The sequence below is a fragment of the Lycium ferocissimum genome, chromosome 1, assembly GCF_029784015.1.
Source record: "Lycium ferocissimum isolate CSIRO_LF1 chromosome 1, AGI_CSIRO_Lferr_CH_V1, whole genome shotgun sequence".
In the NCBI taxonomy this organism is placed as follows: Eukaryota; Viridiplantae; Streptophyta; class Magnoliopsida; order Solanales; family Solanaceae; genus Lycium; species Lycium ferocissimum.
In genome coordinates, this window is record NC_081342.1 from 57926284 (window position 1) to 57947466 (window position 21183).

Genomic DNA, 21183 nt, shown 5'->3' on the forward strand with positions numbered 1-21183 from the left:
CTCTCTCTGGCTGTCTTTTAATCCTTCTTCGACTGATTCCCCTCCCAAAAATGTGTTCATGTCATGTTTGTAATGCGTGGAAAAACCCTTGGACCGACGTCCTTAATGATCCAAGTGAAATCCAGACTTGCAGAGAAAGCATCGGTGCGCCGCACCATGTACCAATTTATTAATTCTAGAGCGTAGTCCAAAATCCCCACATTACTCCATCAAATTCCATGTTTTAATGGTTAAATTCTGAACGAAAGCAAGCATAATCATCATGGTTAAGTGTAAAATCATTACCTTTAAGCTTTAGATGATTCCAAGTCAAACTTCCATCAATCCCGTGGCTAGTTTGTCCAAAATACTGAAAGAATTACAAAATTTCAAAAAATATGATATTTATACCTAACAAGGTGTCCTTTGCAATCGCAGGCATAGATTTGCTTTCGCGAAGGAGGACTATTTCTTTCCTTTTTGTGATTGTGGAAGTTGTTCACTTTTGCAATGCTTCTGAGACTTGTTCCTTCGTGAGCGTAGTCATGATGGTCGCGATCGTGATGCACCAAGTGACAAAAATTTGCCACTTCCAAATAGAGTTATAAGATGCTATTGTTAACTTTAACAAAGTCTCAAAAAATAAATTGAAAGTTTGAAACTAAAAGCAAGAGTTGTTACAATAGATTCAACGCTCTATCATGTTGATTTAGAAATTAGTCAAAATGTTTGTAATGACTGGTTTACGATAGGATAACAGACCTTATTTGATTACAATTAAGCCTTCCTAGATGATCCCTGATATTCCTTTTTGCGCTTAAATCCTTTTCTTTGGTAACCGCATTGGTACTTATATCCCTTCAAAGTGTTTAACACAATAACCCTTTTTATTCTAACCTCGTTTAATAACTTGAAAGACGTGCAAATTAGGCTAAAATCGTTGGGGTGGTGAGGTGAAAAAGGTTGATGATTAGAAGCTAATGAATAGTAAGTTAAAAAGAAAGTTGAAGAAAAAGAAAGAAAGAAAAAAAAAAAAAAAAGAGACAAGGTGGGAAGAAGATAAAATAAGAAACAGAGCCAATGCAAAAAATAAGAAAAAGAATGAAAATTGAAACAAAAGAAAGCAAGGAAAGAAGTGGGGAATTGGTTGTGAAATTGATGAAAGGAAGAACGAGGAGAAGGAAGTAAGGAATGCAATAAAAATGAGGTGAAGTTTGCAGTGCTTAAGGAATGAGTAATCATTTGTATCCAAAAGTGTATTTTACTCATTCCTGAGCCTACATTATAAGTCTAACATAAGTCTTATTTGATCCTTGACCATGAATGCTCACATCAATAGAGATTTACATGAAGGTCTTATAGTACCCAAATGTTTATGTTACCTGTCAAGACTTGTGAACAATTTAACAAGATAGGTAGAATAAATATAGTACTAAATAAAACTCAATTGAAAAATACAGACTAATTTTGCTAATTCATCAAAACTTTGTGACCAATTTAACATGATATGTAGGATGAAGATATGCGAAAATCTCCCTAGTAAAATACTGGAAATTACACCCAATAATCTTAAAAAATGAGTGGTTTAAATTATTGATCTCGTTTTACTCCATGAGCAGACTTTCAAGGTTAAAAAAAAAATAAAAAATTATTACACTCGACATTTTATCCATAGGACAATCGAGGTCAAAAATTCAAGACCACTCAATTCTACGGCTATTATGATAAATCAGCTAGCAAAGTACCCCAACTTTGGGCCCAAATCTTTTTCCCTTTCTATGTTAAACGGGTTAAGAAAATCCGACCCGGAAAATACCGAAGCAAGCAACACTCCAAATACATCAGTTGTGCAAAAATGGCTTGTCACTCAAGTGAAATACAAGTAGAACAAATCAAATTCTCAGTCCCAAAAGAAACACCGACAAAACAATCAGTTCTTAAATCTGTAACAAATCAGATCAAAGATGTTTCTCACTAGGTAATTAAGCTTGAATTTTTGCCCTTAATCTAGGGTTTTTTTTTTTTTGAAGATCTTACTTTTTGGTTTTTTTGGGTGTTTTAGAACTGAGTATGATAGAGGTGTCAACACTTTCTCACCTGAAGGAAGGTTATTTCAAGTTGAATATGCTATTGAAGCTATTAAGGTAATTAATTGCCTCCATTTATCATCTGCTTTTAAATGGATTTGTATGATTTTGAGGGAAAATTACGTTATATGTCTACTGGGAGAATATATTTACGCCACGTAGCCCATATTTTGTGTTTGTAACCATGTTTAACCCATCCTTGTGTATAAACACCTTTTATACACATTTATACACATATATTATGTATAATGCTTTCCCCCCGGGTATAATGTTGTATAATATTGTATATTGGGCTACGTGGCGTAATAATTTATGTTGGCTGTATATTTTTGAAAATTTCCCGTATTTAGATTAAGGTTATTGTTGTTTTTGTGGATTTTTAAAGTTGGGTTCGACGGCAATTGGGTTAAAGACCAAGGAAGGCGTCGTTCTTGCTGTTGAGAAGCGGATTACGTCTCCACTTCTGGTTTGTACTCTTTGTTTTCTTTTAATATGAATTTATGGTTTTGTGGTTGTTAAGGTAATTGGGTTATATGCGTAGCAGATTTGATAGCATAACAAATTACTATTGTTTCAGAGATAACGGCCCAAAACACACTTAAGTATCACCTTTTTGCGAGTTTCCTCTTGAACTATCACCAAGTATTTATGAAAACACACCTTCAAAATTAATGAGTCAGCTGTCATGTGGATGAAATTTTATGGGTAAATTAAGCTGTCACGCGTCCTTTGGCGATTGTATTCAAACACTTGGTCTAGTCAGATTCGAGGTGTAATTTGATAAATAGTTCATTGTCAAAAAGTTCAGGTAGGAAACGCAAAAACCTGATAATTCAGGTAGGAAACTCGCAAAAAAAGCGATACTTCAGGCTAAGTTACTCGGACTATTCGAAAGAGTTGCCGCACCCTAGTCGGATCCTCCAAAAATACACTACTTTTGAAGGATCCGACACGCACCCGACGACATTTTAGGCAAGTCCGATAACTTAGACTTTGGGTGTGTTTTTGACCATTATCTCATTGTTTTTATGAACTTTTTAGTCCTTAATGGACTATAGCGGGTTTGATGTGGGTTCTGGATTTTAAAATGACGACTTCAAGTGATGATAACTGTGTTCTAATATAATATTTGTACATAATTAATGAATTTCTTCACACAAATACACTGTTTAAGCAAGATGCAATTATCTTGCTGTTGTTTCTGCTTCTTTTTTCACATTTTCTTGAGCCGAAGGTCTATCAGAAACAACATCTCTACCTTCACAAGGTAGGGGCAAGGTCTGCGTACACACTACCCTTCCCAGACCTCACTTTCGGGATTACACTGGGTTTGTTGTTCTAATTACATTGTTTGAGACTTTGAGCAAAACCTGCTGGGTTTGGCCGAACCTATACCTGGGCTTTTAGCTCCACCCCTGGGTTTGATACAAGATAATTTGCTAAAACAGCAAGAGTATGAACGAACCAAAAATGTAATGTGAGGGAAAAATTGAGCAATTTTGGATAGTACAGGGGCAAATTTGAACCCTTTCCCTCTCTTTTTTCTTGGATAAGTACAATTAGAATAGTTTGAAAATTAAGGATTATAGGTTCTTGTTGATGTAACATGGAGTAATACATGTTTAGGATCGTTTTTGTTGTGAGAGTTCTTCCTGTTGCTGCACCATATCTCTCTCTGTGAGAAGCTAATGCATGGTAACTTATATCCTTTTGGATTCTTTGCAAATGACCAATCACATGCGAATGAATGTCCATGTGCATTAGGGAATAAATAATTCATATATTTATCATGTGGCTTGAATTTGAATTGGAGTTATTATACACAGTTTGCACATTTACCATTCATCTGACTCTTTTCTATTTGCTATTATCTTTATTCATATGGGAAATAGGGTAATAAAAGACTTCTTTTGGTTGAGAGGGACGGCAGCATGTAGGTCTAAACTTGAATTCTCTACTTTAATGTGATACCATCCTTTAAAGAACTAAATGACACTATCTAGTGCTAGGTACAATGTTAAGAAGTGCTTTAAACATGCTAATAGCTAAAAAAAGAAGTAATGGAGACGTCAATAAGAGAAGGCTGATCAAGTTTTAGCGCAGGAATTACTTTTCTGTTTGTTGCTTCTTGCTCTTCTTTATGGCTTGCTTAGTTATGACTTCTTGTGAGTTAATTACTGCATCCCGGATAGGCTAGAAATACTTTTTATTTAGCTAATCTCTCAGTTTATCTGTGTTTTTTTCCATTCGTGACTCAGATTTGATATTCTTGATCTTGCAGGAGCCAAGCAGTGTGGAGAAAATTATGGAAATTGATGAGCATATTGGCTGTGCAATGAGTGGATTGATAGCTGATGCAAGGACTCTCGTTGAACATGCACGGGTTGAAACTCAGGTATATTTAGAGCTATGGGTTCAAATTTAAGTCATACTATGCTCGCGAAAAATCACTAAGCGTGCTTGTTCTCTTTTCCACCTTTTCAATAGAACCACAGATTCTCTTATGGGGAGCCCATGACTGTTGAGTCCACAACACAAGCTCTGTGTGATTTGGCCCTGCGCTTTGGTGAGGGTGATGAAGAGTCTATGGTTAGCACCTTTTCTTTGACTTATCAGTTTCACTATTGATACTTGGGCACAAAGCATCTTTCAAGCAAAAACATTCAAATTCTCAATTTATTGGTCTAATTTTGTTCAAAAGCATGTGTGGTTGAACTATTTTGTTATTCCCCTTTATTTAATTAAGACCTTAGGAGCTTAACTGTAGCTGGACTGTTAGATGTTTTTGTTAGTGTTGCTACTTGAGTGGGTGAAAATTGTACTTCATTGACTTGATGGAGCTGTTTCATTTTGTGTGCCTGGTAATTCATTTGTTGATTACTCTGTTTTCTCATCTACTTGTCTCTCTAAGAAACCATGCATGTGTGTGTAACTACGCCTGAATGTGAAATACTGTTGGTTTTGCTTGCATATCATAACTTGATACGAAACTTTAATAATGTCCTGAAGGTCATTAACTATTCCTCCTCTCTTTCAATTGTTTGTGGAGTCTCAGTATGTTAACGTAAGTCAAATGCTTTAGATCATTATATATGTAAACCTTGTATTAATAGAACTAGAGGCCGACTGTTGGACCTAGGCTGAGCTGGTATTTGCTTTTCTGGTAGACTAATGTTGACTACAGAGACTCTTTGCTGTATTTCCTCAAATAACATCGTCTCTCCCTCTCTAAATATAGTGTCTTTAAAGATGTTCTTGTAATCATTTTTAGTGTGTATAGGTAATCTATCTGTGTGTGTATGCATATAAAAATATCCTCACTCAAATTTTTACATTCTAAGACAAGAATATTAGCTCTCTTGTTTAAAAAAGGGGGAATCGAATGTGATATTTGAACAAACTGTGCTGTTTTATAAAATGTATTTATAAATCTGAGTGAAGGACCTGGTTAATAATGGTCGTTTTCTCTGTGGATCTAACTCATTTTGTGGAATATTTTTGTTGTGCTGACTTAGTGTCTGCTATTTTGTTTTTCCTCTCTGAATAATCTTTAAACAGTAACAAGGTGAGCTAATATCTGAATCCTGTTAAAGGAGCAAACACACTATCTAGAGTTAAATTGACTTAACTCACCAACACGAAGGGATTGGCTTCCCTCGTTTTTCCTATTTCAAGTAGAGAAGATCCAAGTCTCGCACCTAAATGCATTATCTTTGGTTTCATGCAGTCCAGACCTTTTGGAGTATCACTTCTCATTGCTGGTCATGATGAGAATGGTCCTAGCTTGTAAGTATTTGCTTCCCACGAGATTGTTGGTAGATATGGCATTACACTCTATAGTTTCTTCTCTTTTTGTTGTTTGATGATATCCAATGAATCCGCATGCAATCATCTTTCAGTTTGTTCATCTTGTTCTGGATATTCTTATTTATTTATTTATTTATTTGTTTATTGTAATCTTATTCTGAATATTCTTTAGAATGTTGAAAGAATATATAACCTCTTTTTTCTCCTGTACCTTCAATTCTGAGGAACACAACCATTATAATTAGTTCTGTCAGCCTGCCAAAGACAATTAAGCCTCCTATTTATGACGCCGTATCCCGTACTTCTCAAGTTTGAAAATATATTCTGAATTGTCCCATCACTTCATCTTCAAAGAGTATATTGTCCACGTAGTTCGATGTGTTTCATGCAGTTCATTCATTTTCTCTTCGTAAATAAATAAAATGATAAATTGTGCTTGTCCTGAACACTAGTGATCACTTTGTAACGTGACTGCTGCATCTTCATGGTTTGTGCATTAGCAAATTCCCATGTATTTTCTGCTGATAAATGATTTGGTTGTCTGCTAGTTCAACCCTTTGTCAACATGGCATAACTTTCTGTTGACATGTTACGCTGCAGTTTCCATCCCAATAAATCTTGCCATTCATCCAATCTCCATACAAGATCATGATCCAAGCTTCCTCTTTTTCTTTTTATTGTTCTTTCCTTTTTCCATTTAACTTCCTTGAATAGTTAACTTTTGTGTGGGTGTGTGTGTTAGTGCGCGCGCGCACACGCTTGTCAGTAGGTCTTAATTCTAAATTTTTGTTCAGTTAACCTAACTTATTTTAAAAGAAGATAATTTTTTTTCTCCCACTTTTGACTAAATTTTAGCATTTGGTGACGTTTTCCTCTTCTTTCCCTTGTGTCAATATTCTCCCATTTAATATTACTTAATTATGTAGTCAGCCGCATATTCTGTTAGCATGAGTTGCCAGGGGGGAAACCTCCGACTTCCTCACAACTAATAATGAGCTTGTGTTACTCTAGGCACAGATGTGACTTGCCTTATTTATTTATTTATTTTACTTCATTGGAAACACAAGATTCACAAGATTTAGGAAAGACTGAAACGAGAAAATAATGATGATACTAAAATGCTAGTATTGCTAAAAGTAGGTATAGAATTCTCATATTATCGTATAACCTTCTAACACGAGAATTATAACTGTTAATTGTTTTTCAAGAATTAAGTGGGCTACTGTATATATATGACATATTTACATATACTTTGAAGGAAACATGGTCATACTGAGCTAGTCGGCTGCACAGCCATTAGTTGAAATCCTAATTGCAGTTATCCTTTAAAGTCATCCAAGTGGCCATCTGGTACCCTGTTGGCACTAACAATAGGCCTTTTCATATGCAGATACTATACTGATCCTTCTGGAACTTTCTGGCAATGCAACGCAAAAGCCATTGGTTCAGGTTCAGAAGGCGCTGACAGCTCTTTGCAGGAGCAATTCAATAAGGTACAAAAATTAGACTTTATTTTCTAGTTAAACTGTCATATCTTTGTACAGTTTGCCTATTCTACATGGGCTTTAGATATTTTCATTATCTTAACCACCTCTAACCCCAAACCCCCCTCCTCGGGAAAAATTAGAAAGCAAAAAGTAAATGAAAATCGGCTATGAACTAGTGTGGTAGTTTAGCCATTTCTCGACCCATGTAATTGGTATAATATGGTTCTGAAAGCTGATCTAGGGTGTGTTCGGTATGGAGGAAAACATTTTCTAGAAAATGTTTTCAAATTTCCCATGTTCCGGTTGGTCAAAATTCTTGGCAAACATTTTCTCTAGGAAAAAAAGGTCCTTAAAAATGAGGAAATGACTTCCCTAGTGGAAATAGGGAAAACAAGTTCCACAAATGGCATTCCACATTGATTGTGTCCTCCCCACCCTCCAACACACCTCATCTTCAACTCCACCCCGGTAGCCTCCATCCACATTACCCGTCCCCACCTCCCAAAATATTATCTCACTTTTAGGATAACATTTTTTGCTTACGTACCGAACACAAGAAAATAAGTAAAGAGATCCACTTATTTTCTTGGAAACAACACACCCCTAAAATGTATTATTTGCTATCTGCAGGACCTTACCCTTAAGGAGGCTGAAACAATAGCACTGTCAATTCTGAAACAAGTGATGGAAGAAAAGGTAAGCTCCATGACACTGCACCTTCTTAGCATTTGTATGCTCAACTTATACACTAAATGCACATGTTACAGGTGACTCCCAATAACGTTGATATTGCAAGGGTATCTCCAACTTATCATCTCTACTCTCCTTCTGAGGTGGAAGATGTTATCACCCGCCTATAAGAAGAAAGTGCTTTTGTTATGCTTGTACCCAATTCTCTGTTATGGGCAATGTTTGCTTTCAATTGTACTAGAATTGTGAATTCTATTTGCCCCTGCAAGCATGATACATTGTTACCTTTGAGTTAAATTTCCCTTCAAGGACAAAGCTCAATCCCTTTATGTTGCTTGATGAAATTCCATGTAGTGGGATAGATTATTTGGTGACAATGGTTATATTGCATGGCAAAGCAACATTTTCAAGTTAATTTGTTTCTTTAAGGACGTGAATTTTTATTTAGATGGAGACTTGAAATCCTTGATGTCATGTAGAATATGGTTGTGGTAGAGACAATTGTTTTAAATATGGGGAAAAAAGGGGTTTATGTTCTGAAGCATTTCAGTTTCCACAAAATTTGGTGTTTTTGGAAACAAATTCGAAGATCATTTTCTTGAAAACGACTTCCACTATACAAGCATTTCTTAAGAAATTAACTAATTACGTCTAAACCTAATATTTATCTCAGTTTGCTCGCCCTTCTTGTATGAGAGGTCAAAGAGTTGCATACTGCAACAAGGATTATTGTAAGAGATATATGACACCTTAGCAGCAATATGTTGTTCACTTTTCCCATCTCAATATTTCTAATTGTGTTTTTCGGAACTGATTATATTGTTATCCTCAAGTAATACTTGGAAGAAAGTCTTGTAATTTTATAAATGATGTTTTAAATTTTCCAATTTGATTTCATCCCCTTGGAGATACCAAGATCAATGTATAATTTTGCTTTGAATCTCTGAGCAGACACTAGATGTGGAAACATCATAGTTAATTATCATGTCACATCATATTACTTTCTATACATAAGCAATCAGTTGAAAGGAAAAACAAGTGATCTCCATCTCTAATGACATCTATCTCATCTATTTCTACATCTTCTGCATTTACAACTTTCTTGAGATTGTAGTCCCCAAATCTTTGACCTGCAATTAAACCAAGTTATCATGAAGTTAATTTTACTCAAATTTGGTTCATGTTGGTAATTAGGTCTCTTGATGAGTTAATTGCCTGAATGGTCACTCAATTAATACTAATTAGCCACTAAAGTCACTTATGTCTCAAAAGTCATCTAACTTCGTTTAGTTAGCCTCCAATAGTCATTTTACCCAGTAATATAACTTTTGGTACTTATTTGATGATGTGATAGTTGTAAGCTTTTAGGAAAAAATATATATATTAAAAAATTAAAATTAGGACTACCTCGTATTTATTTAGGAACCGAACCCACCCTAAACGCGACCTAATCCCTGACCAACCCACATAATGGGTTGACGATTGTGTATAATAATTTATGCCTAAAATTGTCAAGTAGGGGCAAGAAGTATTTCCGGCCAAAATGATCATGGAGACTAACTAGGCAAAGTTTGATGACTTTTTGAAGACAAAACAAAGATAAGTGATTTTGGTAGCCAATTACTATAAGTTGAGTGACCATTCAGTCCATTAACTCGTTTCTTGATTATCTAAAAATCAATAGCAAGGTGGAAAATAGGCTCACCTGCTACTCGGAATAGCTCTTTTAGTGTATCAGGTAGTATTATTAGCTTTCCATTCTGCTCCTTCAATGAATTGTTGTTCTTTTTCATGTGAATGGTAACTCTCTTGTTGATGTGTTTTGACCCTTTTGTACCACTTTGACTTCCATTACCTGAATAAGAAGAACAACACGGGACCTCATTTCTTGAAGGCTTGAATTGTCTGCTCCTTGTTTCTTCATCTAATGAAATGAAATTGCCTTTCTGCTCATTTAACTCGCTGTTACATCCATAACTTTCACCTTCATTTGCTACTTGTTTCTTTTCTCTAGCTTCTAAATTTTGGATATCTATACTAATCAAGTCACTAGGATTGGTTGGTGTATCTTGTTGTGCAACATGAGAACAGCCTTGGTCATTTGTTCCTCTATTTGACCAGTTGTTGAAGACCAAACTCGAGTCACTTTCAACATAATCAAAGCCTCCAAATCCTTGCCGTTTCTATTTATCAAGTAAAAGATCAAGAAAGTTGAGTCATATTACACTTTGCTCATAAAAAATAAAAATAAAAAGCAAGGGAGATCAGTTGAAAACAATTTGTTCATATCCTTGTACACGTACCAGAACAAGATTTCTCATTATAATCCGTTCATCTTCTGGGTTGGCGCGAAGAATGTTCAATAATGTTTTCCTGCTGAGGCATAATATTTGAGAAATTTCAGTTGTTCTGACAGCATATGGTTGTGGCCTTCCAAATAAAACGCCTATTTCTCCAAATGACTCTCCAGCAACAGCCTTTCCAATGATCTATTGGAGAAAAATAAGTTAAGCCATATGTAGAATTCTATATTTGAAATGGATATAATGGTTGTTGGGTGTTATACTTACTTGTTCATGTCCATCGATATCTGCTAGGAAATCCTGCAATAACACATAACTGATTAATAACACGAATAGCAAATCCGAGGGTACTTCAACTAATTGTTCCAAAATAGTTAACTTACCAATGCTCCAGAGACTATTATATACAAATCTGTTTGAGCCTCATTTTGTAAAATCACATCTTCGTTGGGAGGGAAATATTCAGCTTCCATTTCAGGAACCTTAAAAGCAGGAAAACAACACCACATTGTTTGAATAAATATTAGTATGCCAGTGGTACAAAATAGCTTACAAACGATGACTGTGGAGTTGGGGCTGGGGACAGAGACAGATTCTGAATTTAAATTTGGGAGTTTACTCTGTATAGCAGTCCACCAAAATAATAGTCAGCAAATGTATATGTTTTGTATATAATGTATGTATAAATTTTTTATACATAACTAGAGTATATTTTTTGTATATATGGCTGGCGGTTGTAACTATTTTTGGTGAGCAGCCAAATGTGTAATTTTACCTTTAAACTTGATGGATTTAACCTTTAAGTTTCTAGCACGAATCATAATATACTTTGAAATTACGGGTCCAGAATTTAGAATTTAAGTGATTTTTCACATATATCTATGTTAAGTATCGGAAATCCTCGTTCAGTTGAACTTATTGAAGGGTAGCAGTATAGAACAGAAATTACCAGTTGGAAAAGCAATTCCCTGGAAACACCTTGGAACAGACTGATATTTTGAACTATTGGCAAAAACCGGTAATGTGCAATGCTTGATCTGATGGCTTTTGGCAGCACACTCATGGTCTCCTTTTGTTGCAATGCTTCAGTTTTGAACTTGAGACAGATATGTGACAAAATCTGTTCTTGTATCCTTGGTGACAACTGATTCCGTTTCGCAAATTCTTGAGCTGCTTCCACTTTATCCCTCTGCACAATGAAAATCACGAAGTTGAATAATTTTTATACGATCAATGCATTTTAACCGATTATATACGAGTTTAAGCACATATTCATAATTACCTATGTAGGAATAATAACATTTTTGGACAGCTCTAAGAAATAATATCCGGAAAATGTATATGTTTTGTATATTAGGTATAGATATTGCATATAATATACATATTATATACATAAAATATACATTTAATATACATAATATACAGATAATATATAAGCAATTTATATGTTTTATATATTTTGGCTAGCGTCCGTAATAAATGTCGGCGGACAGGACAAAAATGAAAAACGTTGTGTAGAAAGAGGGAAAGAGAGTATACGAAATTTCGAGTGTAGCCGGTCCAGTGAACTACAAGATTTGTCATGTTTCCAATGATGTAAGATGTCAATCCCAAGTTGAATAACATGTAAAAGATGTCAAAGAGCATCTCCCTTGGGTTCTCAGCAACCAAGTCTCCATAACCAGTTGTTGTTAGTGTAACAATAGACCAATAGAGTGAAGTTATATATCTGTCCCAAAGGCTTTCTTCCTTGAAGTTGGGATTTGCTGCACCAATCCATGTTCTTTTTGTATCAGGATATCTATCTGCAATCACATAGTTAAAGCATCCAGCACAATGCACTGCAAACAAAGTTACCTGAATACAAAGAAATGCATATTCTTAGTGATGAATATCCAGAGTACCGATCGATCTTTAGAATTTTACGCTTGAATAAGTAGTGACTTACAGAGATCAGTTTTGCATATCGTGTCCAGAAATAGTTAAAACGGATGTCCTTCTCAAGCCTGAAGGAAAATAAAAACCAGCCTTTTGAGTATTTGGCTCATGCAAGCATTAAGGGTGTGTCTGGTATCAAGGAAAATGATTTTCACGAAAAATGTTTTTCTGGAAAATAAGTAGGGTTTCTTACTTATTTTCTTGTGTTTGGTAAATAAACAGAAAATATGATCCAAAAACATTTGTATATAATTTAGGCAAATACTATTAGGGTTGGCATGGGAGGCCAGGGGTGCGAGGGTGGTGGGGAGGGTGCTATGGGGTTAGGGGTGGGGGTGGGGTGTGCTAGAGGGTGGATAGCTTAGAATGTCATTTATGGATCTTGTTTTCCTTATTATTTTTCTCATTTTTAAGCAACTTATTTTCCTAAAAAAATAATTATTTAAATATTTTGACCAACCAAACACGAAAAATTGAAAAACATTTTCCTCCATAACAAACACACCCATGTTTTTCATGATGGTGTAGAGACCAAATACTACTGCGTATTTAACTTATGTATACTATCTTAAATCATTTTTTACAGTATCGGTGTAAAATATGCAATGTTCTGACCTTGCAAACAGGGCACTGACTCTTCTAAGACGCCAAAGTCTGAGCATACTGAGCAATTTAAACCCAACTCCACTTTCTTTGTGATCAATAAAGAAGAAAGCATGAAATAGTAAAGTGGAACAAACATCAAATATGAACCAGGTTGATAAGTACCTGTTAATCATGTAAAAATTCAAGTGTTAGAACTATAACTTTGAGAGAGAGAGAGAGACAGAGACAGAGAATCTTTTAATGTTAATATTTTACCTTATTGCTATCTTCTTAGGATCATCAACAAGAATATATGATTCTTTATCAAGATAAGCCATAAAGAAGTTAAGGAAAATGTCAATAGCAAAGAGGCAGTTGACAATGTTGTCAAAGATGACCAAGGCATCTATTCTGTATATCAGAAATGCAGACTCAAAAGGCGTAATCCACGCCGTGTAGATTACAAATATGAGTAGAAACACCTCCCAAGCCCTGCAAAACATTGACGGAAACTTCAAATTTTCTATTAAACGGTAGTAGAAAGAGCAGAGACGGATTCAAGATTTACCTGTAACGAAGATTGAAGGGCGAAATGATATATTTTCGAAGCTTTGTTTCCTGGTTAATTTTGGTTCCAAGAGAAGGAAGGAGATCGCTGGAGAAGAAACCAGAGTATTTGGCATAAGAAAATGACATTGCTGATCTTTTTGTGTTGGTGGGGTTTTAAATTTTGCAGTTTCTTGGATGCTATAGTACTAGAAGTCTTATTTAAAAACTAATCAATTGATAGTAAAGTCCCTTTTGAAGAGCCTTATATATAGATGCTGAAAGTGAAGCTGTTGACTGTTGTTACGTATAGTCAACCTCATCTTTTTCTGTAGAATCATTCTTTTGATATGCTTTGAAGTTATGAGAACTGATTATTGCAACTTATGTACTGGTATCATTAAGGGGATGAAAGGAAAAGGAAAAGAAAAAAAAAAAAGGAAATGTAAATATACGAGAATACAATCAGACTTTTCTATAACAACCCTCCTCTATGATAACAATTCACTATAACGACCTACTTTTTTTGGGATCGACTTTCATATTATATTATATTATGATCCCTTCATTTCAAAATATTTGTCTTGTTATATTATATAGTGTTGATGGGTTAGCTTAGAGGGAAGAAAGTTATTTTTTTCATAATATAAAGTCACTATTTTCAAAGTAAAGAAAGTCATATTTTGTTTTCAGAAAAAAGTCGCTCCTTTTTCCAGAAAAATGTTAATCCAAATGATATGTCTGTTACGAAAAGCTTCTTCGAACAGATGCGTCTGTTGCGAATAGATTTCTAAGGTATTATAAATATCTGGTACTGCTTCAAAACAGATGGACAATTACAGACTTTCTCTGCTTCTCTCTATTGCTTTCACTACAAATTGCTACATTTTGTTCTTGTGGGAAATTCGAATTAATTGCTGGATTCGAATTTCGGAGTCTTTGTAAAATCCTGGAGGAATTCTGCCACCATCCTTGCAGCAACGAAGTGAGAGGCTTAAATTCCTTAAGGACAGAGATTACTCTATCAAAACCGGATTATTTCTTCCCCGCTTCTGAAACTATTTTTCTAACATGTCTTACTTTCCGTTTTAGTCTGTTTTAAAAAGAATATTTCCTTCTTTTTTTGGCAACTCTTTAATTCCAACTTTCTACATGACATGTTTAACACCACAAGATTAAAGGGTATTTTAGTACATTCTATATATCTTTAGTTAACAACCATAAGATTCAAAAAACTTCTTTACTTTCTTAAACTCAGTGTCAAGTCAAAACCAGAAAAACATTTTGAAACAGAGGGATTATGTTTTCTATAACAACAACTCGCTATAGCAACCAAAATATATTCGGACAAACAATTATAGAGGATGTTTGACTGTGCATTAATTTGTCGAGTAGTGTTTGAACAAGAAAGATTAACAAATGGAAACAAGATTGTGGTTGGCCGGAGACGGTTCTCGAAATGGCAGACATGACACTCACTTAATGTAGTTGCAAAGAAGATTTCCTGAGACAAAGGAGAACAGAGGAGGGAAAGGAAAGGAAATGGTGATGTCCATGAGAGAAAGTTGGTGTATATATGGTTGTAGTGTTGGGAGTCCCATCATCAAGAAATTTTGTGTGGATTAAAATGAAACAATTGTATATCATGTTTCAAAAGGACAAGTTTGAGTGTTAGAGCCAGATGGGTGTTTCATGTTCCAGAATTGGATTCACACAAATTTCATGCACGATCAATAGGCGAAATCTAATGAGGAAATTTAGCAATACTCGCAGGATCTTAAATTAGTAATACATTATCAGTGTAAAAGTTTTTATACTACGAGTATAGTTTAACTTGAAAAACCAAATTACCCACCATGTTACTATGTTAGTAACTTGTACTCCCTTATCATAGAAGTTTACTTATAATAATCTCATACATGACTTGCTTGTGAAAATATTTTGTTGCACAGTCAATGTAAATTTTATGGATCTTTTTTCTTTTCTCATCCGGTGTTCGATACCTTCTTTAGAGCAGACTAATTCAGATTCACACTGCATAAAGTTCATTAAAGAGGGAAGCCTCCCTGTTTTAGTTTATGGGTTTAAGCTATAGACATGGTCAGGGTAAACATTAGTTTTTACTACATCAGTGTAATTTAATGTGTGACATATAGTAGTTTAGTTGTTGTTTTTATCAAGTTTTCAGTTAATGCTTATCATATAAACTTATCTGTAATTACTGTATAAGTGATTTGATTATGTAAGTATCATTACTGTTAAGAGTCCCACATGTGGATTAAAGGTTAAATGGTCTCTTTATGTGGATTTGGGCAATTCTCCGCTCATTAGCTAACTTTTGGGATTAAGTTAAGTCAAAATTCATTTCTTTACATGGTATCAGAGCTAGACTCATCCCAATTCATGATTTACCAATGTTGGGCCTCCATATTAAATTTTCCACGCTCCAAATGTCTCTAGACATGAGGCAGGGTGTCAAGTCCCACATTGGTGGGATGCAGTTAATGTGTTCTCCTTATATGGACTTGAAAGAAAGCTAACTTTTGGGGTTGAATTAGGCTCAATGAGCAAAGCTAACTTTTGGGGTTGAATTGGGCTCAACATCCATCCATTCTTTACGATTACATGGTGAATGCATAGTACTTAGACTCAAATTCTACTAGGAAAACACTCAAAATCATCCTTCCTTTCCTTCAACTCAACATCAACCAAACATGACTCAAACTTGTAACCTTGGAGTTGTAATGTTGTTTGTTTTTGGAGTTCAATCAGAACCATATGTGGTGGAGACAGATTCCCAGCAAATATTCTCAGCCGTAACATTCATAAATTTTTGTTTTGGACATGTGGAAATCCCATATCATTTCCTCTCACCATTAATTTCCCTCTATGTGCCTTGCCCTGTTTCTCTTCTTATCATTAATCCAGAAATTCTACGTGACAAATTATTTTCTTGTTCATATCCACCGTCCTCATCTTCTTCTTCTTGATAGCTTGCATGTGGCTGTTGTATGGGTTATTCAATCATTTTCGCATAGTTTTTGGAACAACTTGTTTTATTGATGCTATCTTTCGTTGTCTTTTAGAGAACTAGTGGTGAATGTAACCTTACTGCCTCATGTTCAATCACACCCAATAATTTTAAGGGCAAAGGTACAAATATACCCATCAACTTTGCAATTTAGAGCAGATATATCTCTCGTTACAAAAGTGGTATATATATAATCCTGCCGTTACAAAATGGTGTAGATATACCCTTTTCGCTGACGAGATTTAAAAAAAAAATCATTTAGCTTATTTTTTAATTAAAAAATGCTACGAGTCTTTAAAAAAAAAGTCTACCTATTTTTTTTTTTAGTAGACATATTTTTATAAAGCCACATGGTAATTTTTTTTTTCTGGTGTGTCCGTTCCGGTTCGTTTAAAAACAAAAAATCTCCGTGACTTTAAAAAATAAGTCTACTCTATTTTTTTAAACGAGCCAGTTCCGACCCACCAGAGAAAAAAAATACTATGTAGCTTTAGAAAAGTATGTCTACTAAAAAAAATGGGTTGACTTTTTTTTAAAGTCAAGTGGCATTTTTTTAAAATAAAAAATGACCTAAATGATTTTTTTTTTTAAATTCTGTCAACGAAAAGGGTATATTTGCACCATTTTATAACGCAGGGGTATATTTGCACCATTTTATAACGGCAGGAGTATATTTGCATCATTTTATAACAACATGGGTATATATACACCACTTTTGTAATGACCGGTATATCTGCTGTAAATCGCAAAGTTGAGGGGTATATTTGCACCTTTTCCCTAATTTTTATATGAAAAATAGTACTAGAATTTAACAAATAGAAACATAATATGAACATATAATTCTAAAACAGAAAAGGGTCAAATATGCCCCTGAACTTTGAGAAATAGTTCATCCATACCCTTCGTTGTACTATTGGGCCAATTATGCCCTTGCCGTTATATTTTGAGTCCAAATATACCCTTCTTTTATACTTTGAGTCCAAATATACCCTTACTCCGTTAAAATTGTCCAAGGTAGACATGAGATATGACTTGGCAGTAACAACTCGGTGAGGTGGACACCACATGGCATGCCACCTCACCACTTCAACCCATTTACCCCTCTCTTCGCCTTCTTCTTCCACCACTACCATCTCCTCCCCTCCACAACCTTTGCAACCATTAGCACCACCACACCACCACTTTTTAAGGTCTTTAAAAAAAAAAAAAACGACAAAAAAAGAGAAGGCTAAACAATCAAGAAACTTAAGCAAACAAACAAAAACAGTTGAGGAGAGAGTAGGTAGTGATCAAATTTGACTCTTTCTCCTTCAAGAAAATGAAAAAGGAGATGACTTTATAATTAAATCATCATCAAAAGAAGGTGTATTAGTTGAAAAATTAATATATAAAGCCATTTTGGACACTAAAATTGAACTCCCAAAAGACAAAAACAAGGCAGTTGCCAGTGATGAGTTGAAGTAACTGAAATTAATACTACTACTTAAAAAACTGTGGGAGCTGACACTACTAATACTATTCCAAGATTTGTCAAGATCCATGCTATTCTAAGTACTCAATGTCAGCTAAAAAACACACACCCATTTGTCAAGACACTTTCTCTCCATCGACAACCCCTTCCCGGTCATATGCCCAATTTGATTCCCGTAATCTTAATTATCAACCAAATAATTATTACAATAATATTAATTACAAAGCCGTTTTAGAAAATGGCCCATCCTTCTTCACATTATTCCCACCACTTTTCTTCACATGCTTGCAACTCTGTTTTCAGTAATTAATTTTTGATTTGTAGTGTAAGAATGTGGTTTCGCTTGATGGTGTGGTGGTGCTAATGGTTGCAAAGGTTGTGGAGGGTAGGAGATGGTAGTGGTGAAAGAAGAAGGGCAAGAGAGGGATAAATGAGTTGGGGTGGTGAGGTAGCATGCCATGTAGTGTCCACCTCACCGAGTTATTAGTGTCACATCATATCTCATGTCTATCTTGGACAATTTTAACGAAGAAAGGGTATATTTAGACTCAAAGTATAAAAGAAGGATATATTTGGACTCAAAATAACGGCAAGGGCTTAACTGGCCCAATAGTATAATGAAGGGTATGGATGAACTATTTCCCAAAGTTCAGGGGTATATTTAACCCTTTTCCGATTCTAAAAATATATTGAGTCTCTTGCTAAGAACTTTCATTTAAAATATTTGAACGCTTTTGTGAAGAAACATATAGTCTTACTCATAATAAGTATCTCCTCTGTCCCAATTTATATGATACACTTCCAAAAAAGAATGACACATTTCTTTATTTGGCAACAATTTAACTTTAAACTTTACCTTTTACGCTTAATGAGATGATTTGAACCACACAAATATTTTTGGCTTGTTTTAGATCACAAGATTCAAAAGTATTCATTTATTTCTTAAACTCCGTGCCCAATCAAACTACATCTCATAAATTGGGACGGATGGAGTATTTGTTTAAGCTACCCCTCTCCCTTAATTAAATGTCTCAATGGATGAACACTCCACTAATTGGATTATTATTAAAGATATTTGTAAAGAAAAAAAAAGTGATATATATTACTATATTATATAAGAGCAAATGTGAGGACTTTTGTAGTCCTCACAATAATATCCCAAATTTTTAAAAACTTTTTAGTTAATTACTTTTATGTCCTAATCTTATTTATTTAAGTTAATTTTTTTGTTTTTTGTTTTTAAAGTCTACTTTTCAAAAGCTATCGAACCTCGGGACTTTTGTAGTCCTCACAATAATTTTCAAATTTTTTTAAAACTTTTTAATTAATTACTTTTAGGTCCTAATCTTATTTATTTAAGTCAATTTTTTTGTTTTTGTTTTTAAAGTTTACTTTTCAAAAGCTATCGAACCTCTTACCTCATTTTTCACGTTCTTTGATTTTACGATTGGTGCTCGATATCCGCATTTGAATTAATCCAATTAATTCGCAGCGCCTATTCGGGGGAGCGCTTCCTCCAAAGATTTTTTTCCATATCCATGTTCGAACCCCTCGCGCCTAAGAGAGGAGCCCATCGGGGCACAAGTTAAATTATATATTTGTCTTAAAAGTTCATTAACTATCGAACCTCTTACCTCATTTTTCACGTTCTTTGATTTTACATATATCCATTTTGAGCCCAATTAATCCCCTAATCCGCCGCATCGCGCCTAAGAGAGCGCTTCCTCCAAAGATTTTTTTCCATATCCATGTTCGAACCCCTAATCCCTGATTAAGAGAGGAGCTTGACTCATCGTCGCACAAGTTAAATTATATATTTGTCTTAAAAGTTCATTAACTATGTATAGATTATTTATTTAGAACTAAATAACTTCGAAAATTAGGATACATAAGTTATAATGTCAAATTCTCGGTTCCAAATTTGATTTGAATTAAATAATTTCATCAAAATGGAAGTTAAAATATTAAAGGAGTGGAATGAAAATTTTTTTATATAACTACCCACTTGTGGGACTACAATGATAGGTATATGGTGGTTGTTGTTGTTGTTGTTATACACTTGTACTAACACAAATTATATTTCTTTAGTTAAAATATCTACTTTTATATTTTGAGTTTGGGCGGGGGACGGCTCACATAACTAGTATATATATATATATGACCCGAGAGAACTATTATTGTTTTAGTTTACCTCTCATGTGTCAGTGTCTAGGACATAAATATGATAGTTGTGATTAAAACATGTGTTTTTTATGTCTTTGATGTTACTTTAAATTTATAATTATCGAAAGGAAAATGGAGGGTGGGGAAAAGGGTGGTGCCACATGTTGAGGGGTGGAGATTGGTGGCTTCATATACATATTTAAACACATGTATCCATGAAGTTTTTTTGAAAGTGAGATTTTGTCTTGGTCGAAAGATAGGTGAAGAGATTGAAACGGGAAAAGGTATCATTTAATTTATTTGATGAATGGGAAAGTGAAGGGCCAAGGTAGGCCATAAAAAGACATATTGTTCGTGGCATGGGCAGATTGTTTTCTACTTGCATAGTAGCAAATCTATCCGTATAGCTAGGTGCATAAGACTAGTGCTTACCGGAATATTCTTAGTTTAATAAAATATAATTATTATAGTATATTAGAATATTAGATATTAGATACTAATAGATAGTTTCTAGTATTAGACAAAAGTTCCTATTATTAGACAATCTTTTAAATGTGTTGTATTAGATACTAATAGATAGTTTCTAGTATTAGACAAAAGTTTCTAGTATTAGACAATCTTTTAAATACAAAATGTGGAAATATATGGAGCCAAACAGTATAATATTAAATTGTGGATTCATACACAACGAAACTTTTGAGTTGTTTAAATATTTTACTATGAAAAGTGGTGGGGTTGAAACGGTATGTGGGATTCTCTATTTTATTATTTTTCATTGTATGTTTATCTTATCCAAGATGAGGAATTCTAAATATTTTGTTTATTGGCATCAACGACCTTCTAAATTTCCGAATGTGGCAAATGGCCTTTTGTGGGTTGGAGGTCAACGTTTTTTATGAAATTTGAAAAGTTAGGATGACATACAGAGAAAACCAATCTGATATATTTTACACCATGAATATAATTTAGCATGCCGTATATAGCAGATTACTTATTATTTACTAGGTTACCAATCAATACTAATAAATATATAGCATTACACTGCAATTACATTTTAAGAAACCTAACGTAACTGTTAGTATAATTATTTTTGACG

The 21183-nt window shown here is 34.4% G+C and overlaps 2 protein-coding genes across 2 annotated transcripts; one reads left to right on the forward strand and one right to left on the reverse strand.

The window, feature by feature from the left end:
• Positions 1 to 1755: 1755 nt before the first annotated feature.
• Positions 1756 to 8465, forward strand: LOC132056065 (proteasome subunit alpha type-5-like). Its single transcript, XM_059448117.1, has 9 exons — positions 1756 to 1957; positions 2042 to 2123; positions 2452 to 2532; positions 4348 to 4461; positions 4554 to 4655; positions 5794 to 5852; positions 7264 to 7366; positions 7991 to 8056; positions 8128 to 8465. Exons 1-9 carry the CDS (start codon positions 1944 to 1946, stop codon positions 8218 to 8220), a joined length of 714 nt encoding a protein of 237 aa, XP_059304100.1. The 5' UTR covers positions 1756 to 1943; the 3' UTR covers positions 8221 to 8465.
• Positions 8466 to 9011: 546 nt separating this feature from the next.
• On the reverse strand, positions 9012 to 13809 carry LOC132056074 (potassium channel KAT3-like). The gene is made up of 11 exons (XM_059448129.1): positions 13445 to 13809; positions 13153 to 13368; positions 12907 to 13059; positions 12302 to 12359; positions 11893 to 12210; positions 11303 to 11542; positions 10737 to 10835; positions 10621 to 10653; positions 10354 to 10539; positions 9756 to 10233; positions 9012 to 9180 (listed from the first exon to the last, which is right to left on the reverse strand). The coding sequence occupies exons 1-11, from the start codon at positions 13570 to 13572 to the stop codon at positions 9038 to 9040; spliced, it is 2052 nt and encodes a 683-aa protein (XP_059304112.1). The 5' UTR covers positions 13573 to 13809; the 3' UTR covers positions 9012 to 9037.
• Between the last annotated feature and the right edge of the window lie 7374 nt (positions 13810 to 21183).